Here is a 23,589-nt window from a genome sequence, read left to right on the forward strand (position 1 = left end):
CATTACAAAGTAGAAACTACAGTTGGATTGGAGCATATCTATCCAACCCTACACAATAGAAAGTAAGAAGCCACAAAGTGAAACCCATAATCCCCATAGTAGCTGGAATATCTTTAACAGAAAATTCTCCACTCAAATCTCCACTATATCTTCTAGAATGTCCTCCAAAACTCCTCCCTATGATCTACATCAATCTTGGATACATGATTTTTGAAAATTTTACATTGCAAATGAACCAAAAGATGTCCCATTTACAGAACTCACAGGCAAAGCATAAAGTCTGTGAATATCATAGTTTCATAACCACTGCATAGATTGTCTTAAAGATGAGCATCAAGAACAAATCCCATGAAAGCATGTATGGTAAGCCCACCTTATCTTTGATACCACCAACAGGTAATACCATACCCCTCAGGGTCATCTCTCCTGTCATTGCCGTGTCTGCTCTTACTTTTTGCTGACTGAATAACGAAACAAGAGATGTTACCAGAGTAACACCAGCTGAAGGCCCATCCTTCGGTACAGCTCCTGCAGGAAAATGTATGTGGATATCCCGGCCCTCCAGCAGATTGATTTCCCCAGCAGCTGCTAACTTCAGGTCCGCTGCTCTTGCCCTTACCTATCAAATTAAAGAACATTTTGAGGATATGATAATAGTAGTGAAAGATTAAAATAAAGCTTTTATCTGTAGAAAGAAATGAAATATTAAAATATAAATGACCCTTTAGGCACAGCGGCTATTATTTCCTACAAATATGGTGTGAGAGGTTGCAAAAATAAAAAAGCAGAAACCAAATGTCTTGACAAAAGTGTTTACTGTGGTAGTTGTTGATGTAAGAGCGAGAGACTCTCAAACCTGCAAGAGAAAGAGAGAAAGAGAGAAAGAGAGAAAGAGAGAGCGAGAGAAATTGCAGAGAAAGAAGTGAGAGGGAGAGAAAGGGAGATTGCGTGAATCAGTCAATTAGACCACCACACCTCCTATTTATTCAATCGATTAAAAAATAAAGACAAATTCCCTTGAACATAAGTCATTACATACAGAGAAACCCTAATTCCCCGAAAGTACAAAACTGCCCCTTAGGATATAAAAACATCTCCAAAAAATTTGGGTCGGGGGCACCCACCCCCTGCATCACCTCGGGCCCACTCACCAGCGAGGGCGACTGCTGCTGTTGGGGAAAAGTGAATAGTACTTCCTCTGCTAATAACACCAAGTTGTTACAGGAGTTGAGTAGTGCTTGTATATGTAAGCAATGCATATGCATGTGAATACATCAGGCACTTGGACATGAATCTCCATTCATAGATTTATACTCATATATGAGCATCTGCAGGAGCCTGAAGCATGCAAATGTACCTGGGAATTTAACAGACTTCACTACTGTTCATGCATATTAATACCTGGTGTGGCTGCACACACCAATGTTTTAACTACATATCTATGTCAATTATCAGTTATTGCACAATATGCATGGCCATATTTAACACAGAATAACAAGCTAGCAAACATAGGTGCATTTTGCTCCACCTCCTCCCTCCCCTACACCCCCTCCCTCCCCTTCAAAAAAAAAAGACTATATTGAGTGTAATTTATATTGAGGGTTATATTGCTTGAATGGCAAAGGAAAAAGAATATATTGAGGACTTTTCACCAAGAAACACATTCAATAAATTAGCATCTTATAGACAACAAAGTCAGAGGCATTCTCCAAAATTTAAAATGAGTTACAGAGGCACCAGCCAACTACGTGAATGTCAAAAAAGTGGTAAAATACAAATTCATAAACTGTGAGCATACTTTATGAAATAAAAGTGAAGAAATAAATAAAACCTACCCATGTTAGTGCAATTTGTGCTGATTCTTTAATAACATCACCAAGTTGCCCTGTGAGATGCAAATCTCCTTTTCCTACCATTGCTGCAGCCTCAACAAACTGAACTTCCCCACCAAAGGAGGTCCAAACAAGCCCAACTGATACTCCAGGAGTGGCAACACGTTCTGCAGCTTCCCTGTCATCAAACTTTGGAGGCTGCATTCCAATATCAGCAAAGTACACATTCAGTTTTATTTAAGATAATAAGATATCAAAATCAGAAATCAAGCACACAAGGAAACCTGGGTGTTTAGGCAGAACAAAGTGTGATCTCATCTCAAGAATCAGTTGCATAATGACATGTCCTAAATGAATTAAGTAATAAAAAGTTGGGCCATCCATAGGAGAAGGCATAGCCCAAAACTAAAGCAACTAGACAATCCAAAGTGACCTCAAGAATTTTTGTCTAAAACTTTTTTTTGTGAATAAAAAATTACCAAAAACTCCGAAAGAGGGGGGGAGACAAATGGATGTTACTGTCCCAAACTGTTGATTTAATACATTCAGCAATTTCAGTAATGACAAATGGATGTTACTGTCGAGTGTCGACTAATATGGGTCCAATACTGGGTCACATCCAATGAGTTGCATAACATAGGCAAGCTCTGAATTGTTGATAATATGCCATATTACATAGACATGCACAAATCAAACTAGGTTGCTGTCTACCATCTGTCCCAGGTTTCTTGTAGCTACAAGTTTATTGCTTCTAAGATAACTAGATAAGTGCCACCAAGTCAACAAAGAAGAATTAATTACCCCCAATACTTTTTCCAGCATAGCCTCATCCACTATCAACGGTGAGGTATTTTTAAAAGCATTTGGCATCTCATGATTGTTAACGCCAATTGGAATAACTTCCATATCTACTTCAGCCCCATCTGCAAGTCTTGCATCCATCAGTGGTGCAGCCATTTGGTGAACACCTTTGCTGAGTGGAACTGACTGTTCTTGCTCAGCAACTCGAACTGCAGCTGCACGAGCCAAAGCAGCCAAGTTCCTCTCCATATTCCGTACACCAGCTTCTCTGGTATATCTTTGAATTATAAGTTTCACCATATCCTACAAAAATCACAGCATCATCAAAGAAAAAGTTATTGTAAGATAGAGCTATACAAGCTTATAACAGTAATATCAAATGTTAAAATAAAAAAAAATCTACAAAAAGGCATCACAGAACTCTGGGGCCACCTGAACTCTTATAGCTCTCCCCAGAAATACTTCTCTGTTGCAAGAACCAAGTCGACACAAAAACCTGGCCCTTCTTCTACCGTTAGGTCTGGTTTCAACAGTTCATTCTCCTTCTTCGTTGCTGTTCAGAATAGGGCTGCAAGTAGACCCTCACCCCAAAATCTCAGTTTCAGTAAAGCACCAATGAAGGAGATATCATCTCCAAACTGAGATCGGGTTTTCCACCTTTAGTTGAGGTAGAAGACAAGTTATCCTATCCATGATTTGTTAGTTTCCTTATTTTATCTCCTCACTTTCCACAACTGCCCCTCTCTACTTCTCTTATGCTCTTTTATCCTTATTATTATTATTTTGCATCCAAACCTACACTGTTCAATAAATCAAAACCCTTTCATAACCTTCCTTTAACTTCCCTAGTAATCCCTTGAGAATTCTGTTTTATTACAAGATTGCCACCCCATTTACATCTTGATCTATTTAGTGCTTGGGTGGGCCCATAGCAAACCCAAATAGGATATATTGGCCAGGATCACAACACCAAGCTGTCAGAACCTGCCAGTTTACCAAAGAACCCAGCATTCCACAATTATGGCCGAAATTTTTTACCTGATTAATAGATATGCCATGTTCAAATCTGTGCTGAACACAACCCAAACCCAAGCCCCCTTGCCACCCCTAACTGGAGATGTCAACATTTCATGAATTTAAAGATGTATAAACTGCTCATCCTTTTCTAGAAATCAAGAAATCTAAGGATTAATGGCTACCCATGCCAAAACGTCCCACACGGCAAACATGCAGAACAGTGCGATCCACTCAAATAGAAAATACCAGTTTTACAAATGAGAAAATTTAATCTTTTCACCAGAAGAGTGGGATCCATCCAAATAGAAAGAGCCAGTTTTAAAATGTGAGATTTTTTTTTTTGCCACAAACTCCATATACTAATTTCTGCGAGCTATTTGTTTTGTCTAGAGTGGGAACACTTTCTCTTCTTAATGACCTAATAGAAGTGTTTGATCAAATGCAACAGAGTGGATGCATTAGGATATGATTCTCAAAACCCAAAGGTGGCACTGAGCATTTTAGGAGGTGGAGAATTTGAGCTTTTGCTTCTGCTGTGGAATTGGAAGAGGTCCTGTTCAGGTTTTACCAACAGCCTGAACTGAAGAAGGGGGTGATTTTGGTTGTTGGGTCCTGTTGCTCAAGTTCCTTTCTTCTTTTTATCTTAATAAATTTCCCCTGGTTGCTCTGAGAGAGTTACTGGAATCACCAAGGGAACATTAAGATTCAAAGTTGTGCTCTGAACATTCAAATCATTGAAGGTCAATTTTCACATCAGAAACCAGCCTAATCATAACTCTGGAAAACCTACGCACAGTGGTTCCGGTTGTGGTTTGATTTTAAAAACACCTGCACCAGAAAAACCCAGAAGTCCATCTCCATTCAAGCATGTGACTAATTAGGAAAACATGAATGTCAGAACTATGATAAGAGGCTGTCACTATTTGAAGTTACAACTCTGACATTTGATGAGCCAAGCAGGTTTCCGAGCAATGCAAGATCCAGCAAGGCCTGGCTCAGTTCAACCAGTAGCCCTGTTACCCACCCCTCAAACAGGTTTCAAACCAATTTTGTCCAAACCTGGTGACTAGTTAAATATTTGTCTGATCTGGGCAGTTGAACCAATGAATCAGATGGCTGAACTCTCTCAGAAACGACTTGGAACACTTCCAACTAATACTTGTAACAACCATGCTTTAACCATTGTGCTGCAGGTTGTTTTCTGGTAAAATCCTTTAATAATAGGAGTGTTTTCCCTTGTCCAGTGAGATATTTGTCACTCAGTAGTTCCTTCGATGCTCAAACTTTGTGGAAACCTTTTTCACATCGTCTTCTGTTTATTTGCCAAGTTTTAGCTCAATCGAACTTCAGCATATGTCAGAACAAAGATCTGAAACATGGTGCGCCATAAGATAGACATGGGATACTAAATTTGACAAGTGGCCTCGCCAAGGGATACCCCATCAACCAACGGTCAAAATGACCATCCCACAAGATAGAAAGAGCCTTGAGGCAAGGAAAACTTGTCAGCAAGACAAGGCAATAATCTTCCTTTAATATAGGAGCAAATTTTGAATATAGTTCATGTTTTAAGCCCAAAATTGTATGACACAGTGGTTGACCTGTGGATCTACCAGGGACCCCCCCACCAGACCTAAATAGCAGGTCCGTGGAAAGCTCAGCTTTCAAGATATTTCTTACAGAATTCAATAGAAGAGTCACAACTGTATTGAAGAAACTGCTAAATGGTTGAGAGTCAATTGATATATCAGACAAGAACAATGATGAGTTCTAACTTATGGGACAACCGAAATCGGAGGGCATTTCCAGCCTCTTCAAATGCGTAGTCCACTAGAACAAAATATTTCAAACATCTAGATACCTACCAGCATGCAATAATAACAAAAACAACGAAAATAAAGAGTAAATGTTGAACATGGACCAGCATCAAATGGATTTTAGTTCACAAATGTTGACGAGTCAGCAAAGAAGAAAAGAAATTAAAATTTTATTAAAGATAAAACGCACTTTGAATGATTCAATACATTATCAATTTAAGTGCACTAGAACTGTTATGTAAATGATCAAGGGAGTAAATCCACAGTAACACCAATCATTATTTAGATGTCAAACTAACTATGCAATTTGTATCTGGAAATATAATGACATACGTCCATTATTAAATCTTCTAATGTAAGGTCATACCTCAGGAATTTGAAGGAACTCAGAGCTCAAGCCATGCTGATCTAGAACTCTTGGTATTAAATGCTGCATGGCTATTTTCAACTTTTCTTCAGGGGTATATCCAGGAAGCTCAATTACTTCCATTCGATCCAAGAGTGGTGGAGGAATAGGCTGGATCCTGTTTGCAGTTGCAACAAAAATGACCTTTGAAAGATCGAATGGGACATTTAGATAGCTGTTTAATTCAATTAAGGAAAATTTTTGGTTATTACAAGTCCATCAATGAGATTCTTACAAAGTTCCATGTGTGGCATATGTACACTATGTCATCAGCACAAAATAATATGGATTATAGGACAAGAAATTAGAAATCCATATCTCCCTCATGTTGAGGTCTTCACATAAGTCTAAACCTCATCCAAAGAACAGTAATAAGCAGAGGTACCATTTGAAGACCCTCAGATTTTATCACACTGTTTTTTGAAACACAAGTTCAAAACCACATCCAAATGAAAAATAATATTGGCAGAGGTTCCTTTCAAGGATCCTCAGATTTTTATCAACTTCAATTAAGTGAAGGTGACAGACAATATTCTAACTAAAGATTAGTCTAATCATTCAAGAACTTCTTGGAATGTAGAATGAAAGGATACTGATCATTGAAAGTTTTGTTCTGCTCTGGATCAAGAACTTCCAGTAGTGCTGAGGCAGGATCCCCACGGATATCAGAGCCAGTCTTGTCAACTTCATCCAGCAACATAACTGGGTTGCAAACAGCTACCCTCTACAATTCAAAACATAAAGTTTAGTAGAAATCAGAAATCAGGGAACTGAAAGGAAATCTTAAGTCAGTAGAAACATTCAAACGTTACAATCAACCAAGCTTATTGCTTAATAGACCTCAAAGAAGGTCTCCCAACGCATGTATGTAGTGTAGCAACAGGAGTGGGCTAAGTAAGAGAGTATTCACAAATTTTGGTCCCATCTAGAAAATCTTCGAGTCCAAAGATTAGTCCGAAGACTCAGATCATAGTTGTCAAGGTGTCTAGAAAACCCAAGGTGTTGGAGGGAGACTGGACGCAAGTTGGCACCAACCAGGTGCCTGGACGCCTAGGCAACACGTCAACACCTTGACAACTATGTGCCAGATTAGATGATCCAGGAATGTTTTGTTTCTGCACATCTGTCTAATGTATTCTACATTTGTACCATGACCCATTGAACAATGGGTCAAAACCCTAAACTCACCTGGTGCATAAGCAGCAGTGATGTAGGTAGTTCACAATGACATCACAGAATTAACAACAATTCTGGCTGGTACAGTTGCACAATAAGGGTCAATTTAGTAATGAAATTGTTAGTTTTTATCAATTGCCCGCGTCTATCAATCAGACCTGAGACATCCATTCCCAGCTAATTTCCTCCAATAACACTATCCCCTTCAGCTCCTATTTATCGGCATATCTCTGAGCACTCTCACCATTGGTTAAGCCAACATTCTCCCATTTTCTTCTGGTCCGAAATATGGGCAAGGAGATCAGATTTTCCTGGCTTCCACCGTGAAAAATTCTTGCCTGTTCTACTGTTTTAAATTTTCAATTTTAGAGCCTTTAATTTCTCTAACCTGTTGGAACTCCTTTGAATTTTTAAAAAACAAGGGGTACAGTTTGGGACCATAGCTTGACTGACTCCAATTTTCCAAAGATATGAGATGTTTTATGTTGGACCCATCACATTAAATGGCAAGTCGAGGTAATGTAGAACCAAATCCCCAACTTCTCAACTAGGAACCGAACTCTACAGCAGGATCAACAAAGTATGGTTTGCAGATGATTAGACCAGCAGAGTTCTTGATCGGCAATAGCAGCAGCCTCCAAATAGCAACCGAACAATGCTTCCCAACAGTGAAATCAAGCCTTTGAATGGCCTTCAACAGATTCTTAAAATTCAGAACAGAATACTCACTGAGATTGATGGAAAAAAGAAGATAGAAAATATAGGATACGATTGGATTGAGCATCCCACTCTCTCCCGGGTATCTCACCCTCCCCCATCGCATCTCACAGCATAGCGTGGTTTCAAAACCAAAACTCTCATTTTTTTTCAATTTGTTGGCTATAGAATCCACAATCCAGCCACATCCTTGTATTTAGAAATTTGAAAATCGATTACAGCATTGTAGATGTTTTCCTAATTAAAAATAATTACAAAGCAACCCAATCCTAATCTAATTAGTTAACAGATAAAGAATCCTAGAAAAAAGAAACTACTAATAACTCATAAAAAGAAACTAATCTCTAGCTAATAAACCCCCCACGCAAAATATCAAAACTTCCTAAAATGTAGGACAAGTAAGGCTGTCAAATCATCCTCCCGCATGGACAATTAATCTTCAATCTTTATCATCAAGCTAGCTGGCCCTGGGGGCCACACGATCTAGTCATTATCTCCTCCTTAACCAGCAACGAAATCTGGGAAATATGGAAATTATTCTGGAAAATATCATCTTCCTCCAATTAAGGCTGGTCGATTTGGCAGAATGGGCTGGCATAGGCTACTCAATATGGGTTTGAATAAACCCAGAATTTGCGGCAGATACAGCTAGGGGTGTCAAAACCTAGTCCGAACTGGTAAAACCGACCGATATCCAGACCAAAACAGAACCCAATGAAACTGATAAAAAATTATTTAGTATGAAGTTATGACTAGGTGAATTGATTATCCATTAATTTCAATATTAGTGAGAAAATTTCTGGTTGTAAGTGGAATCGTTACAAATCAATGAGTACGAGGTTATGAATAGGGAAATGGATTTGGAACAATGCTTCCATTGATCTCCCTGTTCACTATACAAAATCAATTGGATAGTTAAATGAATGATTTGATAGTAGGGTTCATTTTGCGATTTCATGATGCAGATATGAAGACTTATATTCGAAATAAGAAGTCAAAGCTGTCCAAGTAGAATAGTAGTTATTCACATAGTTTTATTTTGATGTAAAAAGTCATGTGACAACTGAAGGGGCCACATGACCCCTTTTTATTTTTTCAATTAGCTATTTGTTTTTTTTAGAAGTCGTGACTTTTTTAAGTAGTCACATGACAACCTAGAATCAGCTAGGCTAGTTAGGAGTCATGTGACTACTTAAAAGTCACCTGACCTTTTTTATTTTCTGCTGGCTATGTAATAGGAATCAGCTGGGGAATCTTTCCTTCTCCTAGGTTGAATAGGCGTAAGGCCTTATGGCCATTATAAATAAAGTTCAATTCGTGGGAGCTCTCTTCAACTCTCACAATTTCTGAAATTTAGCTCTAAGCTGCTCTGCAACTTTGTCTTCACCACTGAAGATTGTCTTGTGTTTGATCAAGGCTGGTGGGATTGGTGTTTGATCCAATCAACACCTTGAGGTGTGAAGCTGGAGTGGTTCTTTTGAAGCTCTCATTCAAGTTCTGATTTTTCTTCAAGGATCTTCATTCGAGCAAGCTGATATCCAAGATATTCTTCAACAACAGGGAGTTTGGCTCATCCCAATCCCCATCTATTCTTCTTTTAATCCTCTAAACATCCCAAACCCTAGTTCCCCCTTTGTTTTTCTTGTTTTCCCCAAACCCTTAATCACCACAGATCATTCCAGCCAGAACAGCCCCATACTAGGATCGAATGCTCTTCTACCCCTTTGGAGAACTCGATCCAAGTTGCAGCTTTAACTGACCACTCTAACCTTAGAAACCCCACTCACATCCCTCTTCTGAAACCCTAACCCTAGACTTCTACCTTGCTGCTGATTCTAATTAACAGTCCTAGACCTATTAAACCTTAACAAGACCTTCACTAGAAGACTCCCATACATCAACTAACCCAAACCCTAGACCCTACTAAACCCTAACCCTAATTTGACCAAAATCACCTATTTGGACCTAACCGATTTACTGTTCACTTGTTCAGATCAGATTCTGGTTATTTGGCTCCTAGTTAACTATTCAAACTTAGGACTACATTTTTTTTTCATGAAAAAAATTATATTACGATTTACGAAGAAAGAAGGGATATACAGACCCTAGGGCAAGCGAACAAACAAAAGAAAGAACAAGCAAGCCTAGAGCTAACCCGGATGCAAAATGGAAATAGGAAGACCCCAGGAGACAACAATGAGCCTGTTCCTTGGAAAATCCTTTACAAGAGCAAGGGGAAGCGAGCCAATTTTAGAGGAAACGTCGAAGGAGATGGCATTCCAAATCTTGTCTAGTCATCGAGAGTTGGATGTCCATCTTTTAAGATTTGTGTTCCATTCAAATATGAGGGATAGTGGCACAAAAGGCAATCTTGTCAACTAAATCACAAATTGATTTCCCACCAAATGTCATATCTATCCAAACCCACTCGCGATGAAGGGGGAGGGGGCTTCTTCTGCCTGGCCAGCAAGTGCTCATAACTATTTTCCATATGGAGGAAGCAAAAGGGCATGAGAAGAACAGGTGGTATGTGTCTTCTTGCCCATTCCAGCAAAGAAAGCATTGGGGGGAGACCTGAACATGCCGGTGGTTGAGGAAAGCCTGAGTTAGGAGACAGTTGGAGAGGGCACGCCATGAGGTGAGGTTGTGTCGATGAATGTGCCCTTTGAACCAGACAACTTTGTACCAAGGACAGGGGGTCCCTCTGTGTCTAACCATATCCCAAGCTGAGTGAGAACTGAACCTGCCTGAGGGAGAAGGGAGCCAAACAATAGTATCACCTCTGCCACAATATCCAGGAAGAATGGGGGGAGGGAGCTCAAAAAGTCCTTGAGGGGGGAGATGGGGGGGGGGGACCAGGTGCCTCTAGAGATGATGGAAGCCACCAAGGAGGATCTACCAAGCCCAGAGGAGAATATATTGCGAGGGCTCACAACTGAAGAGAGAACACCAGAGGGGTGCCATTTGTCTAGCCAGAGGGAGGTGGAGAGGCCATCATCAATCCTACAAGAGATGGCATCAATGGCAATGTGTTTCACTTGCAAAATTCTGCACCAAACCCATGAAGAATCGGATGGGGGGCTGACCGTCTAAATGGAGTCTCCATGGAGAGGCCCGGCATAAACCCAAGAAGACCAGATGTTGTCTTTGTTGGTGAGAAGCTTCCAAATAAGCTTGAGAGAATCAGCAAGAATAACATCTTTAATTCTTCTGAGACCAAGGCCCCCTTCAGACTTTGGGAGGCAAAGGGCAGACCAACTCTTGGGGTGAAGAAATCTGGCTGAATCCACTCCTTTCCAAAGGAAGGCACCATAGTTGTCATGGCAACGCCATGGCGTCCTGGCGCTGGAGAGGGCTGCATGGCGACCTACGCCATGGCGACCCTCTTTGATTTCTTCTTCCTGACTCTCTTTCCCTCTTCGATTTCTTCTTCCTGTCTTCGATTTCTTCTTCCCTCTTCGATTTCTTCTTTCCCTCTTCAATTTCTTTCGATTTCTTCTTCGATTTCTTCTTCCTGTCTTCTTTCCCTCTTCGATTTCTTCTTCCTGTCTTCTTTCCCTCTTCGATTTCTTTCGATTTCTTCTTTCCCTCTTCGATTTCTTCTTCGATTTCTGAATTTTCTTCTTAAAACTTGAGAAACAATAGAGAAAAAATAAAACATGGCTTGAGTATACATCTATTAACACATTAAAAATAGAGAAAATAAAAAATAAAACATGGTCGACATGCTCGCCATGGCAACGCCATGGCGGGCGACATGTCGATATATCGACGTGACACCCCTCCACCGACTTGGATCGCCGTGACGCCGTGACAACTATTGAAGGCACACATAATTTCAATATTAGTTATCTTCTCACAGATTAGTTGTCCATTGATTTCAATATCAGTTATTTAGTTATATCCCCCTTACAATGATAAGCAACGATTTGATTTGTAACAACGATTTCGCTACAAACTCTATTTATCCATTGATTTCAATAATAGTTATCTTCCCCTTACAATTTCTTCCTCTTTGTTCCTATTACGACATGAACGCATCGAATCAATTTCCTTATTCCTGGTTGTTTACTTATTTGACTTGGGGATTATTTAAAGTATTTTTTCAAATATTCCCTCACTACATGTTATGAATGTAAGATTTCATTGTGGTTCAAGCCCAAAGACAAACCGGTCTAAACTGGTATTAACCCGATACTGAAATACCGGAATAAACCGAAACGTACCAGATCGAAACCGAAACTGACCACCCGAAGTTCATTACCAGTTTGATTTTGGTCTCACTCATTCCCCGACCAAAACCAGGCCAAACTGACCGTTTGACACCCCTAGATACAGCCCTGCCTTAGCCCAACCGACAGTCCTTGCTGCATCACTAGGGCTAGGAATGGAAGAGATTCTAGTTCATTACATACATTAATCATTACATACATTAATTTTTCCAATACTAATTTAGCATACCCAGTTGGATTTGTTCTTTTCATTTTTATTTTTTTTCTTTTTTTTTGAGGGAGGGAAATTTTTTTTTGCGGGGGAGGGGAGGAAAAAATCAGGATTGCACAGGCACCTGGCGGTTAAAATTCATTCATAATTATCATTTGAAAATAGAAATCCAGCAGGTAAGTTCAACACCGTTCTAATTGTTAATACTAATTCAAGCTACTGGGCAATTCATTGGCATACACGCGTATATAATTTATACATAATTACATACATAGAAAAAGTCCTCGTGAAAAGTTTCCATGGCCTGCAATCAAATTTATAACACAACAGTAGCAGTAGTAGGACAAACAAATAAATATATAAATAATTTTAGAATTTTAACTAATAATAATGTTTCTATTAACATAATTTTTATTATTTTTACAGCCTGGATATGGAGAGAGACAAATTTGATCCAACTATAAAGAGGGTAATTTTTTAAGAACCACATTCAATCCAATGAATCTGCATTCAAATTCAGAATCAGTTTTGTGAAGCAGTACCATGAAGGGGAATCATAGCCATTGTTAAGTCGTGAGAGGGAGAGAGAGTAGTTTGATGCTGAGTCATTGTTGCTTACTTTAATTTGCCTTGGTTTGTAATTAGACTCTTAGAAGGTTTCCTAATTTAATATAAGTTGTAGACCTAGACCATGATAAGATTTATTCTGAATCCTATTGTGGCTCTAGGACTTTCCCTCTTCCCTCCATTGCATTGCCTCTCTCTCTTCCTTCCTCCTGTTTCTCTTGTAGGTAGTAGGTACTGGTTTACAGGTGTTTACATTGTCACAAGTTTGAAATATGACCAATCCTCTGAGATTGACAATCAAGATGACCATGTGAAGCCACAGTGCATCGTAATAATATAACAAAGATATCAAGCACACTCTACTTACTCCTAGAAACAGTTGTCATGGAAACAAATTTGTATGGAAGAATCAGTTTAAACTTTAAACCTTTAATCCTTCAATAAGACGCCCTGGCATGCTACCTATGTATGTCCTCCGATGTCCTCTAATATCAGCCTCATCTTTGACACCACCAAGAGATATCCGTATAAATTTTCTGCCCAGAGCAGCAGCTATGGATGATGCTAAAGATGTCTTTCCCACACCGGGTGGACCGACAAAGCACAGTATGGGGCCTCTCGCATCTGGTTTAAGCTGCAAGGCATTTGATTTGAATCAGAACTACATTAACACATGTAGGTCATATTGAAGAATTACTAGATAGGTTAGGCATCAAGAGTCGGATAGGGAAATAACCTTGCGCACAGCCAGATATTCTATAATCCTTTGTTTGACTTTGATTAAACCATAATGGTCATTATCAAGGCGCTCTTTTGCAGCTCTCAAGTCCAGTTCACGTTCTTCACTGGCATTCTGCCAAGGCAGATCAGCAAGGAGCTCCAAGTAAACACGTGAGCTACTATACCCAGGTTGCTGAGGTTGCATTTTTCTCAGTCGCCTGAAGAGAGGAAAAAGAAGCAAGAAAAGGATTAAATACTCTACTAATCCTTTCCACTTGAGTTTTTTAAAATATGCACTAAAATCTGCATTTCAATATTAAAACCCCAACAAAATATCAGGTATATTTTATATGAAACAGAAATGCAGGAAATCTTTGATTTTTGAACATCTTTCTAAATTTCAGTGTGTGTGTGTCTGTCAGAGAGAGGAGGGGAGGGAGGGAGGGTCAGAGCTAGTAGCATACGTGTTAATGACCTTTAGATTCAGGAGGCTGTCCGTAATGCAACAAAGGAATTACATGAAAATGTTCTAATGACTCTTCTCCATACAAGTTTAAAAGGGTATTTCAGGAAGTTTTAGTGAAAATATCCTCAATATTCAAAACTCGGGAAAAAAATCCAAATTCCACATAGTATCACACAAGTCATAATTAGCTTGAATTTGAGGAAATAAATGTCACTTCCATACAAACCCAGACGGCCTTAACAGAAAACATTAATCGATGTTTTAGAATTCCTTATTTACCCTTAAAAAGCCTAATCCAATAAAAGTTCATTCCACTCCATACGTGCGATGGTCATTATGGTTGATCCAATGTAAATCCATTTCTCCAGGTGGTGAGATTTACTCTGATTTGCCCAATCTATAGTGGCCATTGATGTGAACCCATTTCTCTGGCCAACACGTCATCCGACGACAAAGCCACTGTTCCGACTACTTCGTCGATTGACTGATGACTAAAAAACTCTATTTTTATTTTATTTTATTTATTTCTTTATTTGGGTTATTTTCAATTTTTAGGATTTGGTTATGAATTCATGATCCCATTATATCAAATAGTTGTGACATGTCACCATCTTTTTAAAGATGCAGTATCAGCATCTTAATTATTAACCAGCTACCTCTACAACAGGAGCAAGAGAATAAGTGAGTATCAGGAGCAGCACTCCGCTTGCCTCACCGAGCTCATCCATAGCTTCTTGGAAAACTATGTCGATGTACTGCAGCAAGAGATCCACCTAATTCTGACCTCATAATGCAGAAGGGGTTCAATTAAGAACCACTCTACAGTAGGATCATTAATAGTTGCAACACATCATCATCAATAATGGAAGCAAATCAGATTTAGGAGGTAAACACCAAAGTAGAAGGTAACAAATACTAGGCAAATCAGCGGTGAGAATGGGCTCTAAGGTTGATCGAGTGGAGTAGGCAATGAGGAGAATCTTTGCTGAAAGTTTGGTTCAGTTCTGATAAACAGTAATTCCTGCTCTTCTCTTCTTCATGCTTTGATCTACAGCACCTCAACTTGCCACTTCAGTACTTCATGAACCAATCAATGTGATTGAGAGCATGCTTCATGAATCTAAATAGTGACTTATAATCGTTCCATTTGTGGCAAATGTGCCCCAAGCAGTGGAGGGTACTTCTAGCATGCAATCAAACAAGACAGCCAGCCGTCTGGCGGAATGTGATGATGTGCCTTGGCAATTTCAGCGACAGCAACAACAACCACCACAAGACAAGGTGGGAAAGCTCCAGTAGATTCATAGTCAGGTACTACAAGTTCACTAGTGTCTGTTAAGATATACTGCAAGGTATTGGTGTCCAACCCTTAAGGTACTATGATTGTAGTCATTAACCACGATAGGGGGAGTGGGGTGTGTGTTGGCGGTAGAGTTTTGTATTATGTTTAACTCTCCTTAATTGTTAGTAGTTGTTAGTGTTAAGGCTTGTTAGACTTCTACTTCCACAAGGGTCGTAATTGTCACTAATATATACAATGGAAGGGGACTGCCGATAGACATTGACTGTTACTCTTATTTTCGGCAGTCTCCGCTCTTCTCCATCTCCACTTCCATCATCTCTCTCTCAGTTCTCTCCTTCTTCTTCTTCTTCTTCACAGGTTAAAATTGCTAAGGTTTTGTCACAGTGTCAACATATCTGGCAGCACCACACAGTAGCAGAGATGAAACTAGATGTTGATTTCACCGGTGGCCGAGAAGAATAGGAAGCATTAGTTGTGGTCAGCAAACTTCTTCCCTTATAAAGTGTCAAACTAAGAGGATGGAATCAATCTTCTGCTGGGTCAGGCAATTTTTTACTGCATAATAAGGGTAAATGAAGAATTTAAAAGCTCCAAGAAACCTCTTTTATGGAGGCTTTTTGGGTTTGTATACAAATGATATGTATCCTCAAATTCAGGGACTATATAATATAAGACTTATTTACTCAAAGGACCAATGACGCACTGACACTATGCCATATACAAAAGCTCCACGTCCACTAACTTCAGATGGTGGATACACCCATTGAATTCCTTCCACATAGAAGCTAACCAAAATGTCTTATTGAATCCTCCAGGAGACCTTACAAAGTTCAGAATTCCCTTCCAAAGCCTATTTTTACTCTATTTTCAAGAAGTCAACATTCCTATCCCATGGAGAAACTGCCTTAGCTTCTTTCCTTCAGGTTTAAAATAATGCCCCTTCTGACAACTCAGAAGCTGAAGCATTGCTAAATGCATATCATACAATAGAAAACCTAGGACATGTAACCAGTAATTTAGAGAGAAGAGAAGATGGAAGTTGTAATGCTTGAATGCTTGAGTGATAGGTAAGCCCCTCTATTTATAATAGAGGAAAAATTACAAAGAGACTAAACTAAGCGATGTGGGACTAAAACCCACATAGCCGACAAACTTAATAAGATAAGAAGAATAAAACTACCCCCAAAAAGACCAGAATACCCCCATGGTATTCTGGAGTACATATTCCAACACTCCCCCTCAAGCTGGATTATACAAATAAGTAAATAAAGAAGATCCAGTTTGAACTAAAGAAAAAAGAACTCCTAATAATGCTAACACTCCCCCTCAAATTGGGGCATACAAGGTACTAATGCCCAACTTGAACAAAATGAGAAGAAACTAAGTTGTAGCAGAATCCAGCTTGACATATGAATGCAGCTCCCAAATAAACCTTCAAGAACTTGAAAAAATAGATCTTCAAAACTTGGACAGACATGATCAGCAAACCGGGACTGAAATGTCTTCCAAAAAAGGCAGTTTTCAACGATCTTCAATAGCTATCCAGTGATGAATCTAAGGTTGTCATAGTGACATAAAATCTTGAAGGGAAATAATTAGAGCAGCAAGCAACGAAAACAAATTGAATCAGGCAACGGAAAAAAACTGTATTAACCCAACTGAAAGTCCTCAAATAGGCAACAACCAAATATCTTCAATACTCTTCAATACTTTAATCTCCCCCTTATGGCAAACTCAACCCAATAACGAAGGATACCCAATGGCAATGGTGGAGAAAACTGATCTTCTATATTTTGCACCAATGTTCCTGCAAGTTCTGCGTTCTTCAATGTCTGCAGGTGTATTGTACATAATCCCCCCCTCACGTGTAATACACGTGGATATAATAGAGATGATGTAAGAGATAGGGCAAAAACATAATATTCCAGAATATTCCAAAGGTGCTATGGGTATGTAAAAAGGAAGGAATGGCAAAATTATAATTTACCAGGAGTTTCCAAAGGTGTTATGGGAAAATACCAAAGGTATGGGATATGAAGGGAATTAGAATTATTGAAAGAGAAATGTGTTGGAAAAAAAATGCCATGGCTGTAATTTGGTGGAAATCCACTTTTAAATACAATCCAAGCCAAAGGGCAAACTGATAATAAACCAAAATTTTAAGGGTCAATTGGGTAGTCAAATAGGTATGAAAAAATAATGGCAGTTCCGTAAATAATCAGAATTTTGCAAAGACTTTTTGGTAAACAAAAAGCAATGGGATGCAATGAGTAAAATAGATGGGCCAGAATCCAAATAAACACCCAACCAATATAAAAGCCCAACAAGAGCTTGAGTAAAGACGATGAGCCCAGACAGATTTTAGAGAAAGAGATGCCCAAAATGGGCTGTTTTGAAATACAGGCCCAACCAAAAACAAGAAAAGACCCATTTGAAAAAGCCAATAAGAGGGTGGCCCGGCCCATTTTAAAAAGGAAATTAGAGGGTGTAATTTAGATGAAATCCAAGTAAAGCAAACGCAAGGCCAAGAGTAAACTTGTAATTAAATTGGGAAGATTGGGTAATAGTAAACTGTAGGGGCAAACCTGGGAAGTAGGATTTAAAAAAGGATAAAATTCTGTCACGCAACATTGGAATTCATGAGGATATTGATTGAATTAGACATAAAGGCAGGGGCATATATGGAAACTAGGAAATAAAATAAAGCATAAAATCGTGGAAATACCATCATCTTCAAGACTTCAACCACGATCCACGATTCTCAGCAGTAAGGAGTTGAGAATTGACGAGGGTAACAAGATGATTCCATCAGCTCCTTCCTCGAGACGCAACCAAAGGTGCAAACAGTGGCAGTCGAGAAAGGAATTGTTGAGGCAGAAACCAGAGAAAAGGCAGCGGCAAAGTGGAAGGACGAAGCGGAGGATACAGCATTCGACACCATGATCCATGAAATTCCAGGGAAAAGCCATGAAGCGGTAACTAAAATAGCAGCCAAGACGGTTCCATGTACGAACACAGCAATAAAATCATCAATATGGTGGAACTGCATATCTTCGTCTTCGATCAAATAGTTGCAGCAAAGATAAAATAAAACCAGCAAAGGAGTGAATCCCAGAAATCAAATAGTTGCAGCAGGGGTGTCTCAGCAGTAGAATAAGTCCAGAAATCGATCAGCAGTAGTGGGTATGATATTCATACACAATCGTCATCGAAACAATACAAAACCCTAATTCTTCTTCTTCTATGAACTAGGGTTTCTTCTTCAACTCAAAAATAAAAAACGACTCTCAAAACAGCAATTACAGAGAGAATCTGGTAATTAGTTACTGCTCTGATACCATGTTGAAAACCTAGGACATGTAACCAGTAATTTAGAGAGAAGAGAAGATGGAAGTTGTAATGCTTGAATGCTTGAGTGATAGGCAAGCCCCTCTATTTATAATAGAGGGGAAATTACAAAGAGACTAAACTAAGCGATGTGGGACTAAAACCCACATAGCCGACAAACTTAATAAGATAAGAAGAATAAAACTACCCCCAAAAAGACCAGAATACCCCCATGGTATTCTGGAGTACATATTCCAACATAAACCTCTAGATGTACTCATCCGCACATCATATACAAACAGACAGTGACTGAGCGAATGAATAGCAGAATCAGCTTAGGACAAAGGAAACAAATACCTGGGACACAATGGTCAGGACACTAATTGTAAGTGTTTATTCTATTATATATGGATACCTTTGGGTTATAAAATCACTGACTGTTAAAACCAAAAAAAAATGGTTTTGTCCAGGTACATAGTGCTGATGGAATTTTGTCTTTATAATTTGTGTTTGTCATGCTAAATCAAAGCCAATAAACATGACAAGAAGAAAGTAAGGACATAGCCCATGGTAGAAAACAGACTATCAAGTCAAATTAACATGCTTAAGGTTTAGATACATAATATGGCATACCGTAGCTCTCTTTGTGCCTGTTTCCAGACAGTTGGAGGCATTCCTGCACTTTGCATCTTTCTTTCCAAGGCAGCTACATCATCTTCATCATCATCATTGTCACCAAGTTCTTCTTTTATAGCCCTCATCTGCAAAATGTAATCACAAGAAGAAGGCAACACATACTGAAACTTATCTCTAGGATGGCAACAGATTTTATTAAGATCAGAGTCAGGGCCCCAGAGACAAAAGACAATCAAACACAAAAGGCAGAGAAGGAAGACAAAGACAGCAGTAACAGCACCCCAAGTCCCAACAAAGAAATACCACTTCAAATCAAATCCATGCACAACAGGATGGTAACTAACCAAGGAAATATAAACTCACCATTAAACTATCACAACAACCCATTGATATCGAAAGAACACCTAAGTATCCTAAAACCACATTAAAAAGCAGACAAAGGGATACTAACATTAATTAGGAAACAGGATAAAATTAGTTATGAAGCACATTGAATTTTTTTTCCTTAAAAAACAAAATAAAAGAGGATAAAGTCGTAAGAAAGTGATGCAGGTAAATCACACAAACGGGCTTATTTTAGTCGAAATAAGCCTTGGGTTGGGTTCTAATTGTTTTAATGGGTTATTATTGTAACAGGCCACTTTAATTGGCCTAAAATATGGACAGGAGGAGAGAATACGGGATTATTAATTACTTAAGTTGTGGGATCTCATTAGATTCCTATTCTTTTAATTTTAATTGTTGTTTAAGTGTTTTAGATGGGCTGGATTAGGTCCCTATGAATCCAGCCTTGTTTCAAATTGTTTTCTTCATTATTCTATAGTATTGTAGTCAGTTATGACTACCTTTAAGGGAAGCCATTGGCTGGAGGAGTTTTAGAAATGGTTTGAATCCTGTTTTGAGTCTTTTAGATAAGTTTCTCAAGAGCTACAGCCCTGCATACGAATTTGAAAAATAAAATTTGGCTTTTGCCTTTTGATTCAGTGAGATTCAGAACTCTTTTACTCTAGTGATTGAGCAGAATTCTGGTGGTGATTCGTGAACACATATCCTTTCTTTCTTTTCTTCTTCTTAATCCGATCAACTATAAAATCAGATCAGTATCTCTAACTTTTATTTCTTGTGAATCTTTAGTTCTTATATTCTTATTATGTTAGTTGCTATTCTGTTTATCTTCTTCAGTCTACTGTTCTGTGATCTGGTTTGAAGTTTTGATTTAAAACACTTTTTCAAAATCCTATCTTCTCATTAATGTTCAGTTTCCTACTTAAAGTCAAATTCTACAAACCTGTTTTCTGAATTAAGTTTCTAAATCTGGTTTCATATTGTTCTGCTACTCCTGCTGAATCTAATTATCAGCATGGAACGAGGTCTCACCAGGATCTCGCCAAGCTCTCGGATATATCTCTTTTTTTTTTTCAACTCCGAACAATACCAGGAACAAAATGGGAAAGCAGCATCGACTTGGTTGAGATCTCGGTTCGACCGAAACCAAACCAAACACAGGGTATATAATTGCATTATCAAATCTCGACTAGTCTCGGTCATCTCACTGGTTTCGGCAGAGAGTTCCAAAAAACTGGTGTTTCATCCAATTGTTCGACGGAAAATCACCGGATTACATGGAGATACTCGTGGAAACATCGATTTGCAACAAGATTGCAGTGATTTTTTAAGAAGATTTGAGGATTCCAAGATAAGCCATTTTTCCCTAAATCTATTTTTTGCAAAAAAAAATATGTTCAAATCTTGGTGGTTGGGTCTCAATTTTTTATGTCCCAACCGAGCCATACATGCCGATGGTAATTCGACAGCCACCATCTAATAGCAATGGATCGATCTCATTGCAACCGCATTATCTATACCCTAAGATAGGGTTCTTTCAGTTTGTTGATGAGTTGACTTTTTTGTATTGTGTGGAAGAGTACGTGCAATTCTTCAGCAGCACTACGACATGGGAAGCCTATGTGTCACAAACAGAAGCTAACTTTCTTCGGTAGAGTCAAGCGAGGTCTCAAGGTTTTGATCCAGCACGACACTCGTTTGCATAATAGAATTGGAATGACGTACTAGTATTTAGTATCAGAATGATGTATTAGTATTTAATGTATTTTAGAGGTGAGAAGTGACTCAAGTGAAAACGAAAGATGAGTTGATAGAGGTCTATGTTAAGATTGATGTATTTTACATTTTCACATTTCTAATGCCTATTTAAGTTGTTTTACATTAATTGTATGCTTTCTACTACTAAATTATGTGTAGAATAGGGTCTATTAGTACATCGTAGCCTACCAACCTAGGGTCCGAAGTCAAACTCATATTTGGACTTTGATTTTTCAAAATCTGATAGTGTCATTGTGTTTAAATGGCCCAAAATAGGCTGTATACCAAGTTTTATGACCTAACTAGGTCAAAAACCCATCAAAATCAAGCACAGAGTTCAAAAAAAAATGCACCAACTTGCCGAGATCTCAGCCCAACTCGGTTTTCTGCCTGGCCGAAACCAAGTCTTTGAACCATGATAATCAGTTCTGATCTGTTCTTAGGCCAGCACATCCATTGAATTCAAAAGTGTCCTCATTCTACCATACTAATCTGATTTCAAATTTTCTGAGTTTGTTTCAGAAATCTGGTTTCTGTTATTTGTTCATGCATCAGTTTCTGATATTCCTGCTTAGTTACTCTCTTAAATAATTCTGTTGTGATTTCGTTATTTCTTAATATCGATTTCTGGTTCTTGAGTATTCCACCGTTAGTAGGATTCTTTCATATCTCAGAATCTGACCCTTGGGTTGTTTTCATCTTTTGATATTTTGTTCTCTTGAATATCCTAAGCATTCGACCAGCTTATTAGCCAGATCAGAGACTTAGATTTTCTGATATTTGATTTCTCTTGAAATCTGGTTGTTCCTATCCCTGCAATTCTTGAATTTTACTGGGATATCTGATACCTAATCCTTAGGTGACTTAGAAACCCCATTAGAAAGCATGGCTTCTTTTTATTAGGTCTTATTCCAGATACTACATTCTGGTTTCTGTGGCCCAAAAAGAACATTTGAGCTCCATGACTATGCCAAACCGACCTACAGTAACCACAGGACTTAAGGAATCTAAGTCATTGTTGGGTTTTTTGTCGTAACAAGTAAACAGGTATTGTAGAGCTGACCCCAGAAATAGATGGAAATATGCAATAAAGTCCCCTCAGAGTGTTTCTTGCAACAGGTCTCTCTACTTACAGTTCTTCACATTAACCTTCTGGAAATGAAAACTTTTGTGAGGCATTCATTTTTGGGGTACCATCCCCCCCCCCTCCACTAATAAATTCCCAACTTGAAAGAAAGGGGGGGGGGGGGGGGGAGAGAGTGATGCAGTAGTGCTAGCGTTGTTGGACAAACACGAACTACTTTGGAAACCCGAACCCAAACGGAACCGGGTCAACCCAAGTTTTTTGGTCTAACACGGGTTGGTAGGGTTTATTTATTTAGAGTTATCTTGTAATCTTTATTCTATAATTTATATTGTGTTTTACTTTGAGTAGATTACGTAGGAGGTAGAATTCAATTCAATTTTAGTCTTAGTATTAGAATAGGAGTCCTTATCATGGTTTAAATTATCGGTCCGTATCTTAACGTATCGGTATCAGTCGGTACCGATACGATACATACGTCTCTTTCTTTATAAAAAAAAATTTTATTGTCTCGAATTGTATTGAAATGTATTGGCTGATACGATACGATATGACCGATACGTATCAATACCATCGTTATGTCCAGTAAAGGGTTCTGTTGGGGGTTTAATACATATCGATATGTACCGATACGTATTGGCCAATATGGCTCGAAACATACCGATACGGACCAATACATACCGATACCATCAATACATTCCTTAAAAAATCCATTTTCACTCACATACTCGATACAACTCCTATTCTAACAGAAAAATGAAGGAAAACTCTCAACCAAGAGTCTAAAATCTTGTATTTAATCTTGGTTTTTCACACTTTTAGACTCAAAAACGAATCAAGGAGTGCTACAACACCATCCTTTGCATCATCCGATACTCTTCATGGCTATAGAAGGTTACAACATGTAAGGAACCTCATCTTTTATAACAATTTTAATTTAATGCACATGTTTGGTTATACATTATTCTCCATTTTAGTGTATATGCATGACACTTATTATATATTGCTTATTCATATTGCTTTTTGTTCCAAAAGTATATTTCCATGTGTATCTTGACCATTTCTATGCGTATCTGTATTGTTCGATTTGTATCTCCAATACGATACGAAATGATACGTCTCTTAAAATCACCCGACTGATACGATACTTGATACCAATACTTTTATCCTTGGT

At 38.6% G+C, this 23,589-nt stretch overlaps 1 protein-coding gene across 1 annotated transcript in view; it reads right to left on the bottom strand.

Annotated features, from left to right (window-relative positions):
- Nucleotides 1-274: 274 nt before the first annotated feature.
- Nucleotides 275-23,589, bottom strand: part of LOC122664265 (lon protease homolog 2, peroxisomal-like) — a 33,974-nt gene continuing 10,659 nt past the window's right edge. The window contains exons 8-15 of the mRNA XM_043860011.1: nucleotides 19,226-19,353; nucleotides 13,513-13,714; nucleotides 13,204-13,410; nucleotides 6,467-6,597; nucleotides 5,835-6,048; nucleotides 2,634-2,936; nucleotides 1,836-2,030; nucleotides 275-619 (exon numbers count right to left, since the gene is read on the bottom strand). Coding sequence (XP_043715946.1) covers nucleotides 290-619; nucleotides 1,836-2,030; nucleotides 2,634-2,936; nucleotides 5,835-6,048; nucleotides 6,467-6,597; nucleotides 13,204-13,410; nucleotides 13,513-13,714; nucleotides 19,226-19,353 — 1,710 coding nt within the window. The 3' untranslated portion in view covers nucleotides 275-289. The remainder of the gene's footprint in view (nucleotides 620-1,835; nucleotides 2,031-2,633; nucleotides 2,937-5,834; nucleotides 6,049-6,466; nucleotides 6,598-13,203; nucleotides 13,411-13,512; nucleotides 13,715-19,225; nucleotides 19,354-23,589) is intronic.

Source organism: Telopea speciosissima, chromosome 6 (genome assembly GCF_018873765.1).
Source record: "Telopea speciosissima isolate NSW1024214 ecotype Mountain lineage chromosome 6, Tspe_v1, whole genome shotgun sequence".
NCBI classification, from domain to species: domain Eukaryota; kingdom Viridiplantae; phylum Streptophyta; class Magnoliopsida; order Proteales; family Proteaceae; genus Telopea; species Telopea speciosissima.